The 18,230-nt window shown below is 45.2% G+C and overlaps 1 protein-coding gene across 1 annotated transcript in view; it reads right to left on the bottom strand.

Annotated features, from left to right (window-relative positions):
• Megf8 (multiple EGF like domains 8) overlaps positions 1–18,230 on the bottom strand; it is a 209,229-nt gene that overhangs the window by 139,282 nt on the left and 51,717 nt on the right. Inside the window, exons 11-13 of the mRNA XM_075688154.1 lie at positions 12,490–12,644; positions 10,060–10,273; positions 2,931–3,122 (exon numbers count right to left, since the gene is read on the bottom strand). Of these exons, the coding sequence (XP_075544269.1) occupies positions 2,931–3,122; positions 10,060–10,273; positions 12,490–12,644 (561 nt within the window). The remainder of the gene's footprint in view (positions 1–2,930; positions 3,123–10,059; positions 10,274–12,489; positions 12,645–18,230) is intronic.

The raw sequence follows: 18,230 nt of genomic DNA, 5'->3' as shown, positions 1-18,230 counted from the left end.
AATTGTGATCAAAAGTACACTGTGTGACTCCTATATAAAATGCACTTGAGTAATCTGAACCTTTAAACACAGTCAAACAGAATAGAGATTTATATTAGGGGACGCAAGCAGCTTGCACACGCAAGAACTAGGGGCGATGGTACTGTGCATGCGCAGACCGCTACGTCCACTTGCGTCCTTGGGTTGTTGGAACGGCCGAAAACATCACTGCCCCTAAGCGGTCACGTTACCCACGTGACTCTCGCGGTGTACGAGAACTTACGAGTAGCTAACAGATAGATAATCTTCAAAGCTGACGCATGCAGACAGGACACAAGAGAAGAGAAGTGGACAACACGAATGCTGACTATCAACTGAAGGGAGCACTGAGGTGAAAAAAAGAAAGACGACACAAAACTCATCTGCGTAAGCTCTGGAATGGCATCAGCATGTGTCAGTCCGGTACATGTGCCGGTCTACGTGAGAGATAGCTGTCAAGGCACTTAATCTCTTCCTTATGTAAAGTAATCGAAGGCTGACTCACGCACGCACTTCTACCATTATAGATATGCCATGCCTCTACCATAAGACGCGTATCTTCATTCTTGTGCCTGTACAATATCGCGCATTCATCTAACTCAGGCGTGCAGTTACAATCTTGGCAATGAAGGGAAAGCTCAATCCACCGGTTAACGACCTTTTATGTTCCATTAGCCTCTGATTGATACACCGCCTCGTTTGCCCTATGTAGAACTGGCCACAGCTAAAGGGAACATTATAAACCACACCCATACGACAGTCGGTAAAACTGTTGTTCTTACTGTGCTTCACTGGACAAAAATGTGTTCTCTTTTTGCCTTTTACCTGCTCCTTCTTCCTCTGCACGGCAGCGCATATCTTACCTAGCTTATTGGGAGCAGTGAAAGCTACATTAACATCATATCTACTTGCAACTTTTTTAAACCTGTGCGATACTGAATGAATGTACGGAATAGCCACTAGTCTATTTTTGCTATTACTGCTTTCTGTAATCATGTGCGTCCCCCTCGAAACCAACTTCTTTAGGGGTTCAGCCACAGTGGCCACTGCTACACTAGGATAACCTGCTTCTAATAGGCGCTGGACCTGTGCATTAAAACTGGCACTCATTTTGTGCATGTAAGATCTGGTAAGAGAAGACTTAATTAAGGCACGACATGGCAATTCCGTTTTTTACCACTTTGGAATGCTTGGATTGAAAGTTTAACAACGGCTGGTGGAAGTGCGTGCATGAGTCAGCCTTCGATTACTTTACATAGTGTTGTCCACTTCTCTTCTCTTGTGTCCTGTCTGCACGCCTCACCTTTTTTGCATAATGAATCCTTACCAACTAGCTCAGCTTTCTGTCATTCTAAGATAACCTTATAAATCTTTCGCCAAGTGTCGACAGACATCGTGTTTATATATAGCGTATTTTCGTGATTCTAAGCAGCCACCCTCTATTCTCGTGAAAAAATTTGGAAAAAAGTTTGCATGCGAATCTAAGCACCTCCCATTTGTTAGGAAGAGCACGTAGCCAAGGCCGCCAAGCGAGCTTACTCACTCTGTCATTGAGGTGGAGCCGTCGGAGTCCCGAGGTGGAAAGGCATCCGCGGCGCGATCTCAACTTGGAACAGCCGTCCACTTGGACCCGCTTCCACGCGGGTCCAAGTGGACGTTGTGGTCAAATCATTTAAAAGAAGTGCTCGATCACAAACCACTTCGACACAATGGAAGACGACCTGCTGTGGGACACCGAGAGTGGCGGTTCAAGCGGTATGACGAACTCGAGTGGCAGTGAAAGTGACTGAGCATCCGATACAAGCGGTAGGTTCGCTGTCTGCACCGATTTTTCTTTTGAATGTTTGCAAAATAAAATGTTATTTCTCGCACCCGTCTCGTGATGTCGCAGCGAAAAGAGGGAGGAGGGGTCATTCTAGATTTTTCAAATCTAAGCACCCCCCCCTCACTTTGGGTATCGCGATCGTGTAAAAAAGGGGGTGCTTAGAATCGAGTAAATACGGTATTAGAGAGGTTTAGCGTGTCTGGTATTCGGATAAACACAATTCGGGCGTTGGGGCGGGGGAGTAAATGGGAGTCGCCTGCATGGTGCACCCACTTGGTGGCGCAAAGCTCAAACGGACAAAAGCAGCTAATATTGCTGTAACCAAGTCTTTTCTACTTCGCTGCTGGTGTAAATTTTCGGCACTGGTGTAATCGTGTTGCTACCAAAAATTTACACCCGCAGCAAAGTAAAATACACTTGGTTACTGCAATATTAGCTGTTTTTGTTTGTTTGAGCTTAGCGCCACCAGGTGGCTGCACCATGCAGGCCGCTCCCGTTTACGGCTCCGCACCAACGCCCTGTCCGCCTGCGTTTACCCGAATACTGGACACTCTAATTCTCTCTATTAACTGCTTTTAATAAGAATAGTCTTATGTGTTACTTCATATGCTTGATTTCATGTTTTCAAAAATGATAACGCAGCAAAGATGAGACGTTGATGGCACTGCGAGCGCATGCGACCTCACTGCAGCTTGCGTTTGGGGCCGCTAACATATAACCTGTTTCTGCTTGCGTACGCAAACGCACCCAAGCGCTAGGGGTCCCAACGCCTTGCGTCCCCGAAACTAAAGCTCTCTAATACCTAATCAGCTGCTGTCATGATCCCTGTGATCAAGGGAAGGTGGCAACCTTCGCTTAGTGTCTGTGTGAGAGTAAGGGCATAAAACGCACGCACGCATGCACACACACACACACACTAAAGAAGCCTAAAGAACAAAAAACAATAAATGTGTACTTGAAGCTAAAATAGCAATTACTAGATATTAAGTATACTGGCAAACACTAAGAAGACCACAGCCTGAACACTCAGACAAAAGCGCAGGATTAATGATTGAGGGTGTCAAATGGCCACACAAGGCTGTCACACCTGCAGAGGTGGCAATGGTCTCCCTCAGTGAGGTTGTGGCAACTATCACAACGCCCCACTCCACGCTCACAGCTGCTGTGGTTGTGGCAGCCACAGTCAACATCACATCGTGGTCCTGTCCAGCCCAAGTGGCAGATACACTTGAAATCAGGTGCCTCCGAACAGTGACCATGAGTACAATGCTCAGCACACCTGGACAGTTGAAAAGACGAGTAGAGAGACGAGTTGAAAGGTTAGAGAGATCACTTGGAAATTATCATTGCACCCACTTATTAAGGTTAGTAACAATAGAAACACAAACACAGACAAATGAGATTCACCTAAACTCTTTGGATCCATACATAGTACTTTATCAAAATTTTGGAAAATGAGCTGAAAATTTATTCACAACATTTTTATACATAGATATATGTGATTAGAACAGAATATAATGGAGGTTTTTAAGTTTTGTTTCCACAGCCCAGATATGACAAAGTGATAACATATGTTTTGAAACTCTGATATTTGTTCGCAGCTTGAAGTCACCCTATTGGCTCAAAGTAAACTGTGCGCTGCAATCATGCATCAGTGCACAACCAGGAGCAACATGGGCATGAAGCAACAGACACTCGGGCGAATGCGTACAGAAAACTTACTAGAAGAAGGACAGTGTGTGATTGGTAGGTTATGCACTGCACACAATTAGTAATGGCACGAAATGATCGGTACCACACAACAGCAGATACCACGTTTCAAAGAAGCGCCACAGGTTCTCACTCAGTAGATCAATGTATTTATTTATTTATTTTCATATTCTCAGGACCTGAGGGTATTACAGAGAGGAGTGTTCTAACAATAAATTGTTAATCGCAACTTTAAAGGCGGCAGGGTTTGTGATTGCAGCCACGGAGGGGGGAAGGTGGTTCCAGTCACTACTTGTTTGCGGCAAGAAAGAGGCATGGCAGGTGTTGTGCGACATAAAGGAATTTTAACCTTGAATTTATGATCAATCCATGAGGACACATAATCTGGAGGGAGAAAAACATTGTTTTTAAGTGTTGGGTTAGTGTAAAACATTTGCTGATAGAGGTTTAAGCGGAAGCACTTGCGGCGTGACCGAAGTGTCGGTAGACCTAAATTAGCTTTCGTAGAAAAAAACACTGACATAGCTAGTAATTAGCAGCACATATCAGGCAGCGCGGTTCTGATCGGATTTAAGGGTGGTGGTTAATGCGGAGCTAGATAGGTCCCAAACAGAGCAAGCATATTCTAATTTTGATCTAACTAGAGTTGCATACAATTTACCTTTAAATAGGATGGAACGGAGGAAAAATTTTAGCATAGAAATACAAGCATGCAATTAACGTTGTTAATTACATGTTCAATGTGTATATTCCATGAGAGGTCGTGAGTTACATGCACGCCAAGATAGTGGTAACTAGTAACGGGGGTTAAAGCGGAGCTATTAAGGGTATAAGCAAGTTGTCATTAACTTCATTGTGATGCATTACTCTCATGACCTTACATTTTGAACCAGTTAGCTTCAAAGCCACTTGTTGCACCAGTTAGAAATAGCGCCAATGTTGGATTGCAAAATAGAAACGTCCTGTGGGTTATTAATTACACGATAAAGCACACAATCATCAACAAAGAGTTTAATGCGAGAGTTAATACCGACATTAATATGAATAAGAAATAGTAATAGGCCCAAAACCAATCCTTGTGATACGCCTGAAGTAACAAGAAAAGTAGGGGAGTCATAATCATTAGCGTGAACATACTGTAAGTAATTAGTCAGAAAGCATTGAATCCAGTCTAGGATACCAGGATCTATATTGAGCTTGCTCATTTTTAGTAGGAGGAGTTTGTGTGACACAGTCTCAAAGACTTTAGCATAATCTAAAAAGATGCAATTGGTTATCAAATTTTTGTCAAAAGCTCCAAAAAGATTGTGAGTAAAAGAGAGTAACTGCATTTCACAAGATAAGTGCTTCCTGAAACCACGATGACAAGGAGAAAAAAACATATGTGATCCAAGGAAAGAGACCAAGTTTGAATAAATGATGTGTTTGAGAAGTTTGTAGCGTAGACTGGTTAAAGATAGTGGCCTGTAGTTTAGGGAAGAATGGGTGTTACCTGATTTGTGAAGTGGAACCACCTTACCCACCTTCCCATCATCTAGCAAAGTGGAAGTCTGTAAAGACTGCAAATAGAGTTAAGCAAGTATGATGGAACAGTAAACTTCTGTAATTTTTAAGAACCTTGAATTTATGTTGTCATTACCTTCAGAGCTAGACAATTTTAAATTTCCTATCAGACAGCACACCCCAGCTGAATCTACAAAGATGAAATCCATTGGAATAAAACCAGAAAAAACCACTGGTATAGAAAAGGCCATTAAGCCAGCAAAGTAAGAAAAAGAATGTCGTTCAGCCCATTGCAGCAGTCACCATTAGGCACAGCATCACCATTGCTGTCGAGCAAGTGAATCGTGTTACATTTGCTGCCACGAACTACACTCGTGGACAACTTTCTGTGGCAATGAAGGGAAAGCTAGGGGTGTGTGGCTGCTGCCCATGTGTTACGGTGCCAAGTAGTCCGCCAGCATTTGACAGTGATTTTGGTTGCCCGGAACAGACGCTGAGTCGACGAAACTTCACGTGCGACAGTTTTGCATTTGCCCAGATGCGGAAGGGAAAAGCCGCAAAATAAGTAAACATTTACATCCAGTGCTGTTTTTTATCTTATTTAACTGTTGCTAATAAGGTGTTTACGTTTTCTCTTCCCCAGCTGAAACTAATGTGGATGAAAACACGGGACTCTTTTCAGAAGTGCTCTCACTTATGCGCACTTTGCCTCCGTAGCTTTCCCTTCATTGCCACAGAAAGTTGTCCGCAAGCATACATTCCAAAACATCCGAGGGTTGTCTTTTAAAGGGGCACTAAAGGCAAATATTAAGTCTAGCTAAAGTGATAGATTAGTGCTCGAGAATCTCTAAGGCGTTAATATTATAGCGAACAGAGCCTTAAAAATTGAGAAACTGAGGTAAATGCAGGACATGATTAGAGACTCCCCTGGGACATTTAAGCACTTGCTCAATGACGAAAGCACTCCTCAGTTAAATTCTCTCACTAGTACTCAACTACTAGTTGCAAAAAACATACTTGTATTGTATTATAAGATGAAATAAAATGCTACTTGTCCAGTTCTATTTTATTTTTAGAAAAAAGAATTCATTGAATTTACCCTTGAAAATGATGCGGGCAGTCGAAAGGTTTCGTTTTCACTTGACTCTACTAAAACGTTTTCGTGTTTCAGTAGTTTCGTTAGTGCGTACTGCTGCGCTGGTTTAGCTGGCTGGCGAAACTCGCGAAAATTGCAAGTAGCAGAGAATTCAACTTCCATGTGATGGCGCGGGATGCCCTAACGGTCTACGCCATTTGACCAAAAAGCAGCTGCAGCGGCGAATCCACCGCTCTGTCTTGGCTCAGTACCACCGTCTGTCAGGTGCCGTTTTACTCACTGATGGCAGCAAAGGGTGGTGATGGCCTATGCAACGTCACCACTCCTCCGGTTGAGTGGCAGGAGATTTGAACTTCGAAAAAGGTATTTGGACCCTTCAGATGCAATTTTCTCATAAACTAAGTCTTTTCTTGGCATGAAAAAAGCATTACGAGGTTTCTGGAATGGTAGTTAAACAATCTACATCGACTTAGTATCTGCCTTTATTGTCCTTTTAAGCAGAGTGGGCAAGGTACAATTGTGGAACACGTACTTTGCCTGCGCAATGCCACTTTTGTACTCGTGATCAGTGCAGTTGTACACGTGCCATCGTTCGGGCGTCATCGCAACTTTCGCTCGGTGGAACATTCTTTCCTTTTTGTTTAACAAGCATTTCAGATGGGAATTAAACCAAGGAGCTTTGGAAGAAGAAACAATGCATTTTTTAGGAATGTAGCAATCGATAAAGAAGGCAACTTTTTCTTTAAAGAGAGACCAATTTTCTTGAACGGTGCCGTGCGACTGTAAAAGCTCGGCATAAAGTCAGTAATTAATTCTGCAAGTTCATTATTTATGGCAGATAAATTAACATTTTTGTAATCTTTAATAAATTTAGCCTGCTTCTTGTGAGGCATACAGGCCTGAATACTGCAGTTAATATAGCAATGATCGCTTAGGCCAGGTAAAAAGCTAGGGGTGAAACAAGTTCTGGTGTTGTCGTAAGCAGCAAATCTAGTACATTAGCAGAATGAGGTGAGCAACGGGTAGGCTGAAGGACAAGTTGCCTAAGGTTGAAATCCAGACAAATATTTAAAAATGACAAATATTCCAACAAGTTTGCTGCGAGGCTTGGCGGGTCAGTAGTCCAATAATTAGTAGGTAAATTAATGTCCCCGAAAAGAAACAAAGGGCAGTTGGGAAATTGCACAGTTAGCTTATTTAGGACATCATGTAATTTGTGACAAAATGTGGTAGAAGACATTGTCAGTCTATAACACACGCTGAAGATAAACCTTTTATGCCCTACAAATATACATGTACTAATAAATTCTAAATTACTGTCAACCATAATAACATTGGAAACAACGGTATCCCGGACAGCTGTTAATACACCACTGCCTGGACGACCAGTACTACAAACATTGGGGAAGTTTGATGAGCTGATACATTGTCCACTCTGCTGCTGTGCTCCTCTATCAAAGTTTCAAAATGCTGCTTGGTATCGACTGCCCTTATTACCCTGCTTTCAGAAAAAAAGCAAAAGAGATGCCCCCTCAGTGTGTATTTTAGTTAACCTTTACAGTGGTTTCGCATTTTTTTCTTTGTTGGTGGTGGCACATGTAGAGAGATGCCAATGTGTAGTTGCCTGTTACTATGTACTACCATATAGTGTATCCTTATGATACGTTCCCACCTACCTAATAATAAGGTTCCACCGTGCTGCCTAAATGTAAGGCATACTTATTGAATGACTGGAAATCGTTAAGAAATTATCTGATCGATGCATTCACTCAGGAACTGGTGCCCCTGCACAACGACCATGGCTTTTCTGTAGCAAAGTTATTCAGAACAGTTCTCTCTTGCATTGATCACTCTCCCGTGAGACTCCAATAAGCATTTTTATCTCTTACATTTTAACAGAAACAGATATTTGGCAATTAGGAACAGAAAGGACTATTAAATTCATACTCAAAATTTCAAATGTATTTGCACACCCCTAGTGTTCATGCAGCCTGCCCCAACTGGAATGTGGCAGCCACATCCCGAAATAAATCTTGTGACCTTGTTCTCAGTAGCGGAATGCCATAACTGCTGAGCCACACCAGCAGGTCTAATTTATTTCAGTGCCAGCATGTTATGTTTACATAGATAATGCAGTCATTAGCACAGATGACGTGCACAAACAAGGAAAAAGGGCACAAAAGATTTGCACTCGTGACTAAATTTATTCTGCGATCCTGTACCTATAATCCTATGACTAACTTCATCTTGTGAGTCAGAAGCATGCAGCTATCCTGTCCTTCCTTATGTGTGCCTAGTTTGCACCTAGCACTTTTTCCATGTTTTTCTGAGAAAATTAAGAATGACTGACTAGCCCACTAGCAAGTACACATTGCAATGTTTATTTGCATACAAAACCAACTTTACTGCCACTGAGGCTTAGTGGTTATGGAAAGCTGCTGTGGCCACAATCTCATGGCCGCAGAGTAAAAAAAAAGCTCATGAACTAATATTTAGGTACTATCACACGCAATATGAGTTGCAACACGGGCGTACACCTGTCAGTTCTTTCAATAATAAGATGACAAGTGCCATTTATCTTGTAAACAGGGTGCTACCAGTAATCGGAATGGTGCTCAGCAATTTACTTGGGTAGGCACTGTCATGCTGCCATAAGGGCATTGTACGGCAGCATGGCAGTGCCTGCACAGGAGAAAAAACTGATTCTCGTGTTGCAACTCATACTGAGCGCACACCTCTCACAGCCAACTGTGCAGTTTTTAGATGTAAAATCTTATTAGGAAATTACTGTTACGACCATTTCCTTTCATAAATCATCAGTTCAATGATCATCTAGTGATGCACAATTTATTGTGTTAATTACTAAAAAGGAGAAGTGGGACAGTTGAAACAGGTTTTAGAGGAATTTCTGGAGCAGAATATTTAGAATAGAGAGGAAAAGAACATTTCCAGAGTTACAAATTTGAAATTTGGAGCAGCTTATTTGTTGCAGAACACTCAAAATCTGGAGCATAATGAAATAACTGATTGCAATTTTTACACTACAAAGAAATCTTTTTAATTCGGATTTTATAGGACAGGAAAAAATGTCTGGATTAACCGAATGTCGAATTATTGAAGGAATCAAGAGAACAATCAAGACAGCCAGATTAACATGCTACAATGTACGCTTGTTACAACAGACCCGGGTACAATAGACTTTCGGATATAACGGACCATATTGCAGCCTTAGTTTGTTCTACCTATTTTATTAATGCAACAAAGTTCGCTTTTAACGAACCGCACTACAACGGACTATTGACTACAGCGGACGAAACTAGCAAAAACTTTTTTTCAAAATCAGGCGCATAAAACATACATACTTTTGGGCTGACAGCTGACTTGCGAGGGCCAGCTGATGATCGGAGCTCAATTTCGCATGCGTGAGAGAGGAAGGCAGGGTGGAAACACGCCGTTTTTTTTCCGTGCGTGGGGTACGGGGGAGGCGAGAGAGGGGGTTCAACTTGGCGGCTGCTTATGGCGCGGCCAACGTATCTTGAAAGCGACCTGCAATGTGGACATAGTGCTCGGCCACGCAGGCGCCGTATCTTGAAAGAGATCTGCAGCGTGGACAAAGTGCACACCCACGCATGTGCCGTATCTTGAAAGCTATCTGCAATGTGAACAAAGTGCGCGCTCACGCAGGCCTCATCTTTAAAGCGATCTGCGATGTGGACAATGTGCACCGATTGCCGGTAGCTTCATATGCGCTGTGCTTTCGACATTTCGACAGCGGTAGTGGCAGCACAAACTTTCCTGGAGTGTCTGTATAGTTGCCACCACAATAAAAAGAATGGAATAGATATGGCAGATACAGATTTGCAAACTCTGCAGGCAGCAGAAAGAATAAAAGGAAAAAGAAACTTACGTCTTAACACATGTCACGGTGCCATCTCCTTTGAAGCCCCGGTTGCACTGGCATCGATAGCTGTGGACAGTGTCGTAGCAGGTAGCATCTGGGTGGCAGCGTGCCAGCTTGAGCTTGCACTCATTCACATTAGGGCATTGTGCATAAGACCATGATGCTTCCCGGGGGCCCCCCAGTGAAGGAAATTGCTTGCGTACACGCTCTGAGCAGGTGCCTGTACCAATGTAAAAAAATTTCAGCGCCCGTTTTACAGGGGGCAAACACACCATCGCTGTCTATATAAAGAAGCAACATTGAAGCCATGCCAACTGGGAGGTAGCAGCTACATGCAGGCAGGACTCACTACAAAGTTAATTTCTAAAGAAAAGGACACATAACTTTTAAGGTCAACAACTAGCCACACTGCACAAAACAAGGAATAAAGGCATTGAGACCACTGCCAGAGTGGCAGAATTAAGAGACAAGCTACAACAAAAATCAGGTTAGGTAAGAACCACATATCTGTAAGCCACTATTTAATGAGGCTAAAATAATTGCTTCATACAATGCACATGCAATGACTACGGCCAACAGCTGAAGACTACACAGCAAGTGCTGGGCATGAGGCAAGTTCTTCAAATTGCACGTAAAAATTTTACATGTTGCAGCCTCTTGTCATATTTTTTTAACAGTTCAAGGTGGTTAAGAAGTTTTAAATATTAGGTGTGGTTCATATCCAGTCAAAGAATTCTCTACCAATAAAACTCCAGAACACAATGCCAAGGTCAGGTTCCAAGTGCCTTCTCTGCAAACACTCAATGCACTGCAGTGTTGGCAGCACATACGTATTCATCCTCTAGAGATATTAATGCTCTGACAGTAGAAATATGAGTGTGCATAGGTTAAAAATATTTAAGTTTGGCCTTTTAGGTGCCAAAACCACAATTTGATTATGAAGCACACAGTAGTGGGGGCTTCGGGTTAATTTTGACAACCTGAGATTCTTTCACGGGCACTTCAATCTAATAAGAATATGACCGTTTTTTGCATTTTGCTCCCATAGAAAGGCGGCTACCGCACCCAGGATCGAAACCACAACCTCGAGCGTAGCAGCACAATGCCTTAGCCACTAAGCTACTGTGGCGGGTGCAACATGCGTAGGGCCTCGAGAAAACTGTGTGATGGCAATAAATCTGCCAGGAGCTGAATGCTACTCTCACCAATCAATGCTCAGATTATGTTCTTGGTTTATTCAACACACTTCACTGTTAATGCTAAAATCTAACAAATGGTTCAATGCTACTGTTTATGTCCAAAGTTATGAGCGAATACATCAGAATGACATGAAAAACAACTTTTTTTCAGACGGAAAGTGCCATGCTATGAAGATGCCATGCTATGAAGATGGGATGAAGTTGAATACTGCTCAAATGAACTAAGACGTCATACACTTAAACTATTGACACGTGTACTTGTTTATCTTTCTTGGTTGGCTACTTTTCAATGTCTAACAAATGTTATCACTCAGTGCAGGACACACATGCATGTATGAAAGTTTCTCGAATGTTATTGATGGTTCTGTCCGTTGTCTGTTGTCACTGAACCTTGTGTCATCTGATTGTATCCACAACGCGAATTGTGTAGTACTTTCTGGAAGACACGTGGGCACCAGCCATTACTCTGGAACATGACTCATGTATAAAAGCCGACATGCTTGACCTGCTGATCGGAATTTCGCCGATCACCGATTGTGTTCGCCACTGTCACTGTAGCCTGTTTTTCTGGGCACAGGTTCGCCCAATAAACATTTAATTTCGCCAATCACAGTTCGGCTACTGTGTTCTTGACCGTCATGACCATGTGACACTGTGATCACAGGTCAATTGGAATGTATGCCTGACTTCTCTGACAGACTATCAGATGCAGAAACCACAGACTGAAGAGGAGTTTGACACTCCACACTTTAGTGCATTGATATAACACAGCACAGACTGAGTTGGTACAGATGACAAAGTGTGCACATAGGAAAGGCAGATGCAGCCCAATGCATTGTACCTTTTCTTAAATATTTAAACTTAAATGTAGGAGTGCAGCCCTTAAACAAAAATATATGGTATTCAATGCAGAGCACAAAGTTGAAACCAGAAGCATGATAATGTGGTTTCAAATTTTTTGGAATGTGCTTCCTGCTCATACACTTCTCTTCAACTCTTGAACCTCTGGTTCACAACTTCAGAACTGCTACACCTAGTTTGTATGACACCCGAACCAAATTTGGTGCTATTTATTTACCAGTGTCCAACGGCCAGTAGCAAATAATGCTCTCAATACCAAAATGTTGAACTTGAAACTGTCATGGATGAAAAGAAGTCGCACCTCACAAGTGACTGGATGCTGGTTTTTTCAGTGAATACAATAGGTGCATTCAGATACACAAAGTCAACAGCTCACCCACGTAAGGTCCAGAAAAGTCTCCCTCCACACAGACCCCATTGTTTGGGTTGTAGTCATTGCCACACCAACCGCAGCCCAGCTTCTGCAGGCAGCCAGCACAGTCTTTAAATGCTGAGCAATTGGGACACTGTGCTCCTGGGAATGTTGCTCCTCTGCAAAGTGAATGCAATGAAGATTTGCTAACATAGAAAAAAAAATGCATGTAATTTAAAAAACTCAAAAATGATGTCTGCTGTATGCTATATGTCATAAAATCAGATCTAGTAGATCTGAGGGTGTCTACCAAGTTGACATTGCCAAATTCTCTGAGTTTTCCAGGTTTTCCCTGAGCACCCTTGCAAAATTCCCTGAGTGACACAGAACCTTGTTTTATGTCAAGACAGGCTGATACCATGTTGCCCAATGCTGTCTGTCTCTAGTAAGCATGCTGAAGAAAAATTTTTTAAATGACTTAATCCAGTTTGAATAGTAAGGAGTAGCATATATTTTATTCAAAAAGAAATCAGAAGGGAGGGGTTAGTAACATGCACAGCAAATACAAGCACCTATGAAAAAAATAATAAAACTAATTGCAAATCGAGTTGAATGTTATCAAATACGAATAAAAAGGAGATGCATACAGAAACAAATATTTTTGCATATCCCCTTCAGTCACGAATTATGATCAACTGTCGATACATGTGTGAAACATGGATGTTGCTTGAGACTCCACTGAAAGCAAGAGAATTACTAGTTGAGCATTTTATGATGAGTTATTATAGTTATAGAGTAACTAATTATTTTAATACTGTAAAGTCAGTCATCCTACGTTTCTTCATAAAAAGGATTAAATCCCCTGCTCGAATTCCATGCACAAGTTATTCATTGGCCTCAAGCATTTCAAGAAAGAAAAAAATATATACATTTCGAGGTTGCTACCAACATGCTCCACGTCAAACGTCCCGTAAAACACGGTAGTGCCTTCACCAAAGTGGTACTCTGTAACGATAGATCGGTAATCCGTGTCATGTTTTGCCTAAACTGAGGTATTACTCAGAAGTAAAATGGAATTTAGCTTAGCAGAATGTTCACTTTACTCTAAGCTTAATGTTTGTGCTCTATTCCTTGCTACCACTGCACAGAAATGGCAAAATAGGTTGTGTTACGTTTCGCCTACGACGCGCGGTTTAGCCGGCGCGATTGCAACAAAGCGGCAGACATTTTGGCCCGTTCGGCGTCGCCGCTACGCTCCCCGCCAGGCGTTTCCAGGCGTTTCCAGGCGTTTCCAGGCGTTTCCAGGCATGTTCCGATGCCACGTGTCTTCAAGTGCGTGTGTGAGTGTATGTGCCATTGTGCCCGACCAGAGGCGCTACGAGAGCAGGGAGTCACCTTCTCCTCCCAGTCATTGTGCCCGACCAGAGGCGCTACGAGAGCAGAAGTTACCTTCTCCTTCCAGTCATTGTGCCTGACCAGAGGCGCTACGAGAGCCGAAGTTACCTTCTCCTCCCAGTCTTTGTGCCCGACCGGCGGCGCTACGACAGTGTGCGTCACCTTAGCCCATTGTACAATCACGTGCTCGTCTATTGAGGGGTTCCTTCTTGCCCTCAACTGCGAGAGTATAAAAACAGCTGCCCCCGGACGCCAAAAAGAGGGCTCCGATTTCTTCTGTTGAGTAAAGTGCTCTCCCGTCTCTCTACTTCGGTCAACCTGACCGCCAACTCTTTGCGATGTTAAAATAAACAAGTTGTTTTGTTGTTACCAGTCGACTCTTGCTTTTCCGGGACCTTCGGATGCTTCCAGTTGTACCCCAGGCCGCCAGGCCAACGCTACCCTTGGGGCTTGCGACCCAGGTACAACCACGGACGTCAGCGCCGAGTTCCCAACCAATCGCACCAGCGGTGCGGCCACAACAACCGTTGCCATCGGTGCGATTCAAACAACTGTCTGCCAGCGGTGAGATCGCGACAACGGAGGCCAGCAGCAAAGAGATGCAGTTGACGGTATGCTGAGCAGCTCAACAACGATCCGGGAGCAGTGCAACGAGCCCTGTGTGATGACTGGTTGCCTGCAGCGGAACGACTGCGCTGAACTCTTGACTGCGAGGTTTGGTGAGTGCGGGACTTTCTTCTTCTGAGCTTTGCCAGGCTTTTGTTAGTGTCAGAAACAGAGCTGGTAATTGTGGTTGTCGTTGCTGCCGGGTTAGATTGCGGCAAGACAATAGTAAGCAGTAGAGAAAGCAGCATTCAGAGCAGCCATGGATTTGAAGTCGTTGCGCAAACCGAAATTGCTGGAGCTTGCAAGAGAGTTGGGTCTGGATGTCTCGGACAAACTCAGAAAACCAGAACTGCTAAAGGCTATTCTTGAGTTAGAAGCTGAGGATGACGAGCTGTCGGAATGCCTTGAGACCATTGAGGAGAGGGAGACTGCAAAAAGACAGGAGCGCGAACTTAAAGAGCAAAAAGAAAAAGAAGAGCGCGAACTTAAAGAACAGAAAGAAAAAGAAGAGCGTGAACGTAAAGAACAGAAAGAGCGAGAGCAACAAGAGCGTGACCGTCAACACGCTTTGGAAATGAAGCGTCTTGAGGTAGAGATGGAACGCGCTCGTAATGGAAGTCAGGCACACGGTGCAGGAGAACGCGTATTGTTCAAAATGACTGACCTGATGCGGCCGTTTAAGCTTGGAGAGGACATTGGTTTGTTCCTGGTTAACTTTGAGCGAACGTGCGAGAAGCAGGGGTTCTCTCGGGAAACGTGGCCACAGCGCTTGCTCACTTTGTTACCCGGCGAGGCGGCCGACGTAGTCGCTCGCTTGGATAGAGAGGAGGCAGAGGATTTCGACACAGTGAAATCGAGTCTTCTAAAAAAGTACCGGCTGTCTGCGGAGGCGTTCCGTCGGAAGTTTCGGGAAAATGAGAAAGGCAGAAGTGAGTCATACACAGAGTTTGCGTACAGGCTTATGTCAAACATGCAGGAGTGGCTCAAAGAAGAGAAAGCGTTTGGTGACCACGATAAAGTTCTGCAGTGTTTCGGGCTAGAACAGTTTTATAGTCGGTTACCGGAGAACGTGCGGTACTGGGTCTTGGATAGGCCAGACGTGAGTACGGTGGCTAGAGCCGCTGAGCTAGCCGAGGAGTTTGTGACGCGTCGGGCTCGCGGAGCTAAGGACGGTCAAAAGGGTGAATTTGGCTCGAAGTTTGAGAGGCCGAAGTTCACACCCATGAGAGCAAAGGGGAACACGCGTAGTGCGGATGCGAGTGGAAGCAGTGCGACCGAACCTAAGGAGACGGCGGCAGCCGAAGCCGAACGCAGAAAGCGGTTCGAGATGAGGCAAGCGCGCGTTTGTTATACGTGCCAGAAGCCGGGTCACTTTTCGGCGCAGTGTCCGGAAACAACACCAAAAGTTGTGTTTTTTTCATTAGGCAGCACTGACGAGAACATGAAGCTTCTCGAGCCTTACATGCGAGACCTCCTCGTGAACGGGAAAGAGTGCCGAGTGCTTCGCGATTCCGCAGCTACGATGGATGTAGTTCACCCCTCTTACGTAGAACCCCATATGTTCACGGGCGAGTGCGCATGGATCAAGCAAGCCCTGGAAGCTCATAGCGTGTGTCTGCCAGTAGCAAAGGTGCTTATTGAAGGACCTTTCGGAGCGCTTGAGACGGAGGCGGCAGTGTCATCTATGCTGCCCCCCCAGTACCCGTACCTATTTTCAAACAGGTCCGATCACCTCCTGCGCGAGAAGGGGCTTTTGTTTGGTGAGGCTAGCGTTCAGGCCTTAACCAGGTCGAAGGTTCGGGAGCTCGCTGCAAAGGCGGTAGTTGCGGGGCCGACGTTATCGAACAATGAAAAAGGGTCAGAGGTGCAGCAAGCTGACGAACTGAATAAAATTGAGCCTGTAGCGTTGAAGGCGCCAGATACTGGAGAGGAAACGCCCGACACGGGAAAGTTAGAAGAGCTACCTACTGATTTGCTCATCGCGCCTACGTCAGACGGACTTGATAGGTTGCTAAAAGTCAGCCGGTCGGCTTTGATAGCCGAGCAAAAGAAGGATGGTAGCCTAGAAAACATACGCTGCAATGTCAAGGAAGGTATCGCCAGGAAAAAGGCGCGTTTTGTGGAACGAGGTGGAGTCCTGTACCGGAAGTATCTAGACCGCAGGGTAGTGGAGTTCGATCAGCTGATCGTGCCTCAGTGCTACCGTCAGGATCTGTTGCGCTTGTCGCACGGGGGTTTGTGGTCCGGACACCTAGGAGTGAAGAAAACTAAGGACCGTCTCTTGCAAGAGTACTATTGGCCAGGGTGTTTTCGGGACGCAGACCATTTCGTGAGGACATGTGACACCTGTCAGCGGGTGGGCAAACCAGGGGACAAATCGAGCGCGCCGTTGAGATTGGTACCTATCATTACGGAGCCTTTTAGACGGCTCGTTATTGATACAGTGGGACCTCTGCCGGTAACAGCCACAGGGTACAGACACATTTTGACTGTGATCTGCCCAGCGACAAAGTTCCCTGAAGCAGTGCCGCTTAAAGAACTCAGCTCAGTTGAGATAGTCAATGCACTACTGTCCATATTTGCGCGAGTTGGTTTTCCTGCGGAAATCCAATCAGATCAGGGCACAGTGTTTACTAGCGCTTTGACGACAACTTTTCTCGAAAGGTGTGGGGTAAAGCTGTTACACAGCTCAGTGTACCACCCACAGTCGAATTCTGTTGAGAAGCTCCACTCCGTCATGAAGCGCGTGTTGAGAGCATTATGTTTTGAACATCAAACTGACTGGAAGCTGTGTCTGCCTGGGGTGATGTTTGCATTACGGACCGCGCCGCATGCAGCTACGGGGTTTTCGCCAGCTGAGCTGGTGTACGGTCGCTCGCTTCGGTCTCCGCTTCGCATGCTTCGATAATCATGGGAAGGCAGGGGCGACGACCCAGTCGTGGTGGAGTACGTACTTAAGCTCCTCGAACGCTTAAGAAGGGCACAGGAGTTGTCAGGTGAAGCAATGGCAAAGGCCCAGCAGAGGGCCAAGGTTTATTATGATCGGACCGCCAGGGCCCGTCGTTTTGAGGTGGGCGATGAGGTCATGATATTGCGCACATCGCTAAACAACAAACTAGACGTGCAGTGGGAGGGCCCAGCACGAATTGTTCAGAAACTGTCGGACGTTAACTACGTGGTAAGTCTGCCACGTGAGGGTTGTGCCGTGCTTGCTGACTGAGCGGTTGAGTTTCAGCGTAGTTCTAACGCTTGCCGGGAACGAGAACAAAAATGTGAACTCTCCCGAAGTCACTTTGCAGTGTCCTGTGCGAACCTGAACGAGAGAACGAGGCCTTCTCTGTGCGCGGCGCTCAAGAAACGTCGAGGGACGCCCGACTTCGGTTATGAGCATCATCGAGCGACATCCCTCCGGACAGCGGATGCAGTCCCCTGTCCATCGGGATCTCCTTCCCCCGGCGGGGCGGTCTGTTACGTTTCGCCTACGACGCGCGGTTTAGCCGGGGCGATTGCAACAAAGCGGCAGACATTTTGGCCCGTTCGGCGTCGCCGCTACGCTCCCCGCCAGGCGATTCCAGGCGTTTCCAGGCGTTTCCAGGCGTTTCCAGGCATGTTCCGATGCCACGTGTCTTCATGTGCGTGTGTGAGTGTATGTGCCATTGTGCCCGACCAGAGGCGCTACGAGAGCAGGGAGTCACCTTCCCCTCCCAGTCATTGTGCCCGACCAGAGGCGCTACGAGAGCAGAAGTTACCTTCTCCTTCCAGTC

Source organism: Dermacentor variabilis, chromosome 1 (genome assembly GCF_050947875.1).
Source record: "Dermacentor variabilis isolate Ectoservices chromosome 1, ASM5094787v1, whole genome shotgun sequence".
Classification (NCBI taxonomy): domain Eukaryota; kingdom Metazoa; phylum Arthropoda; class Arachnida; order Ixodida; family Ixodidae; genus Dermacentor; species Dermacentor variabilis.
This window is presented reverse-complemented; position numbering and strand designations above follow the sequence as displayed.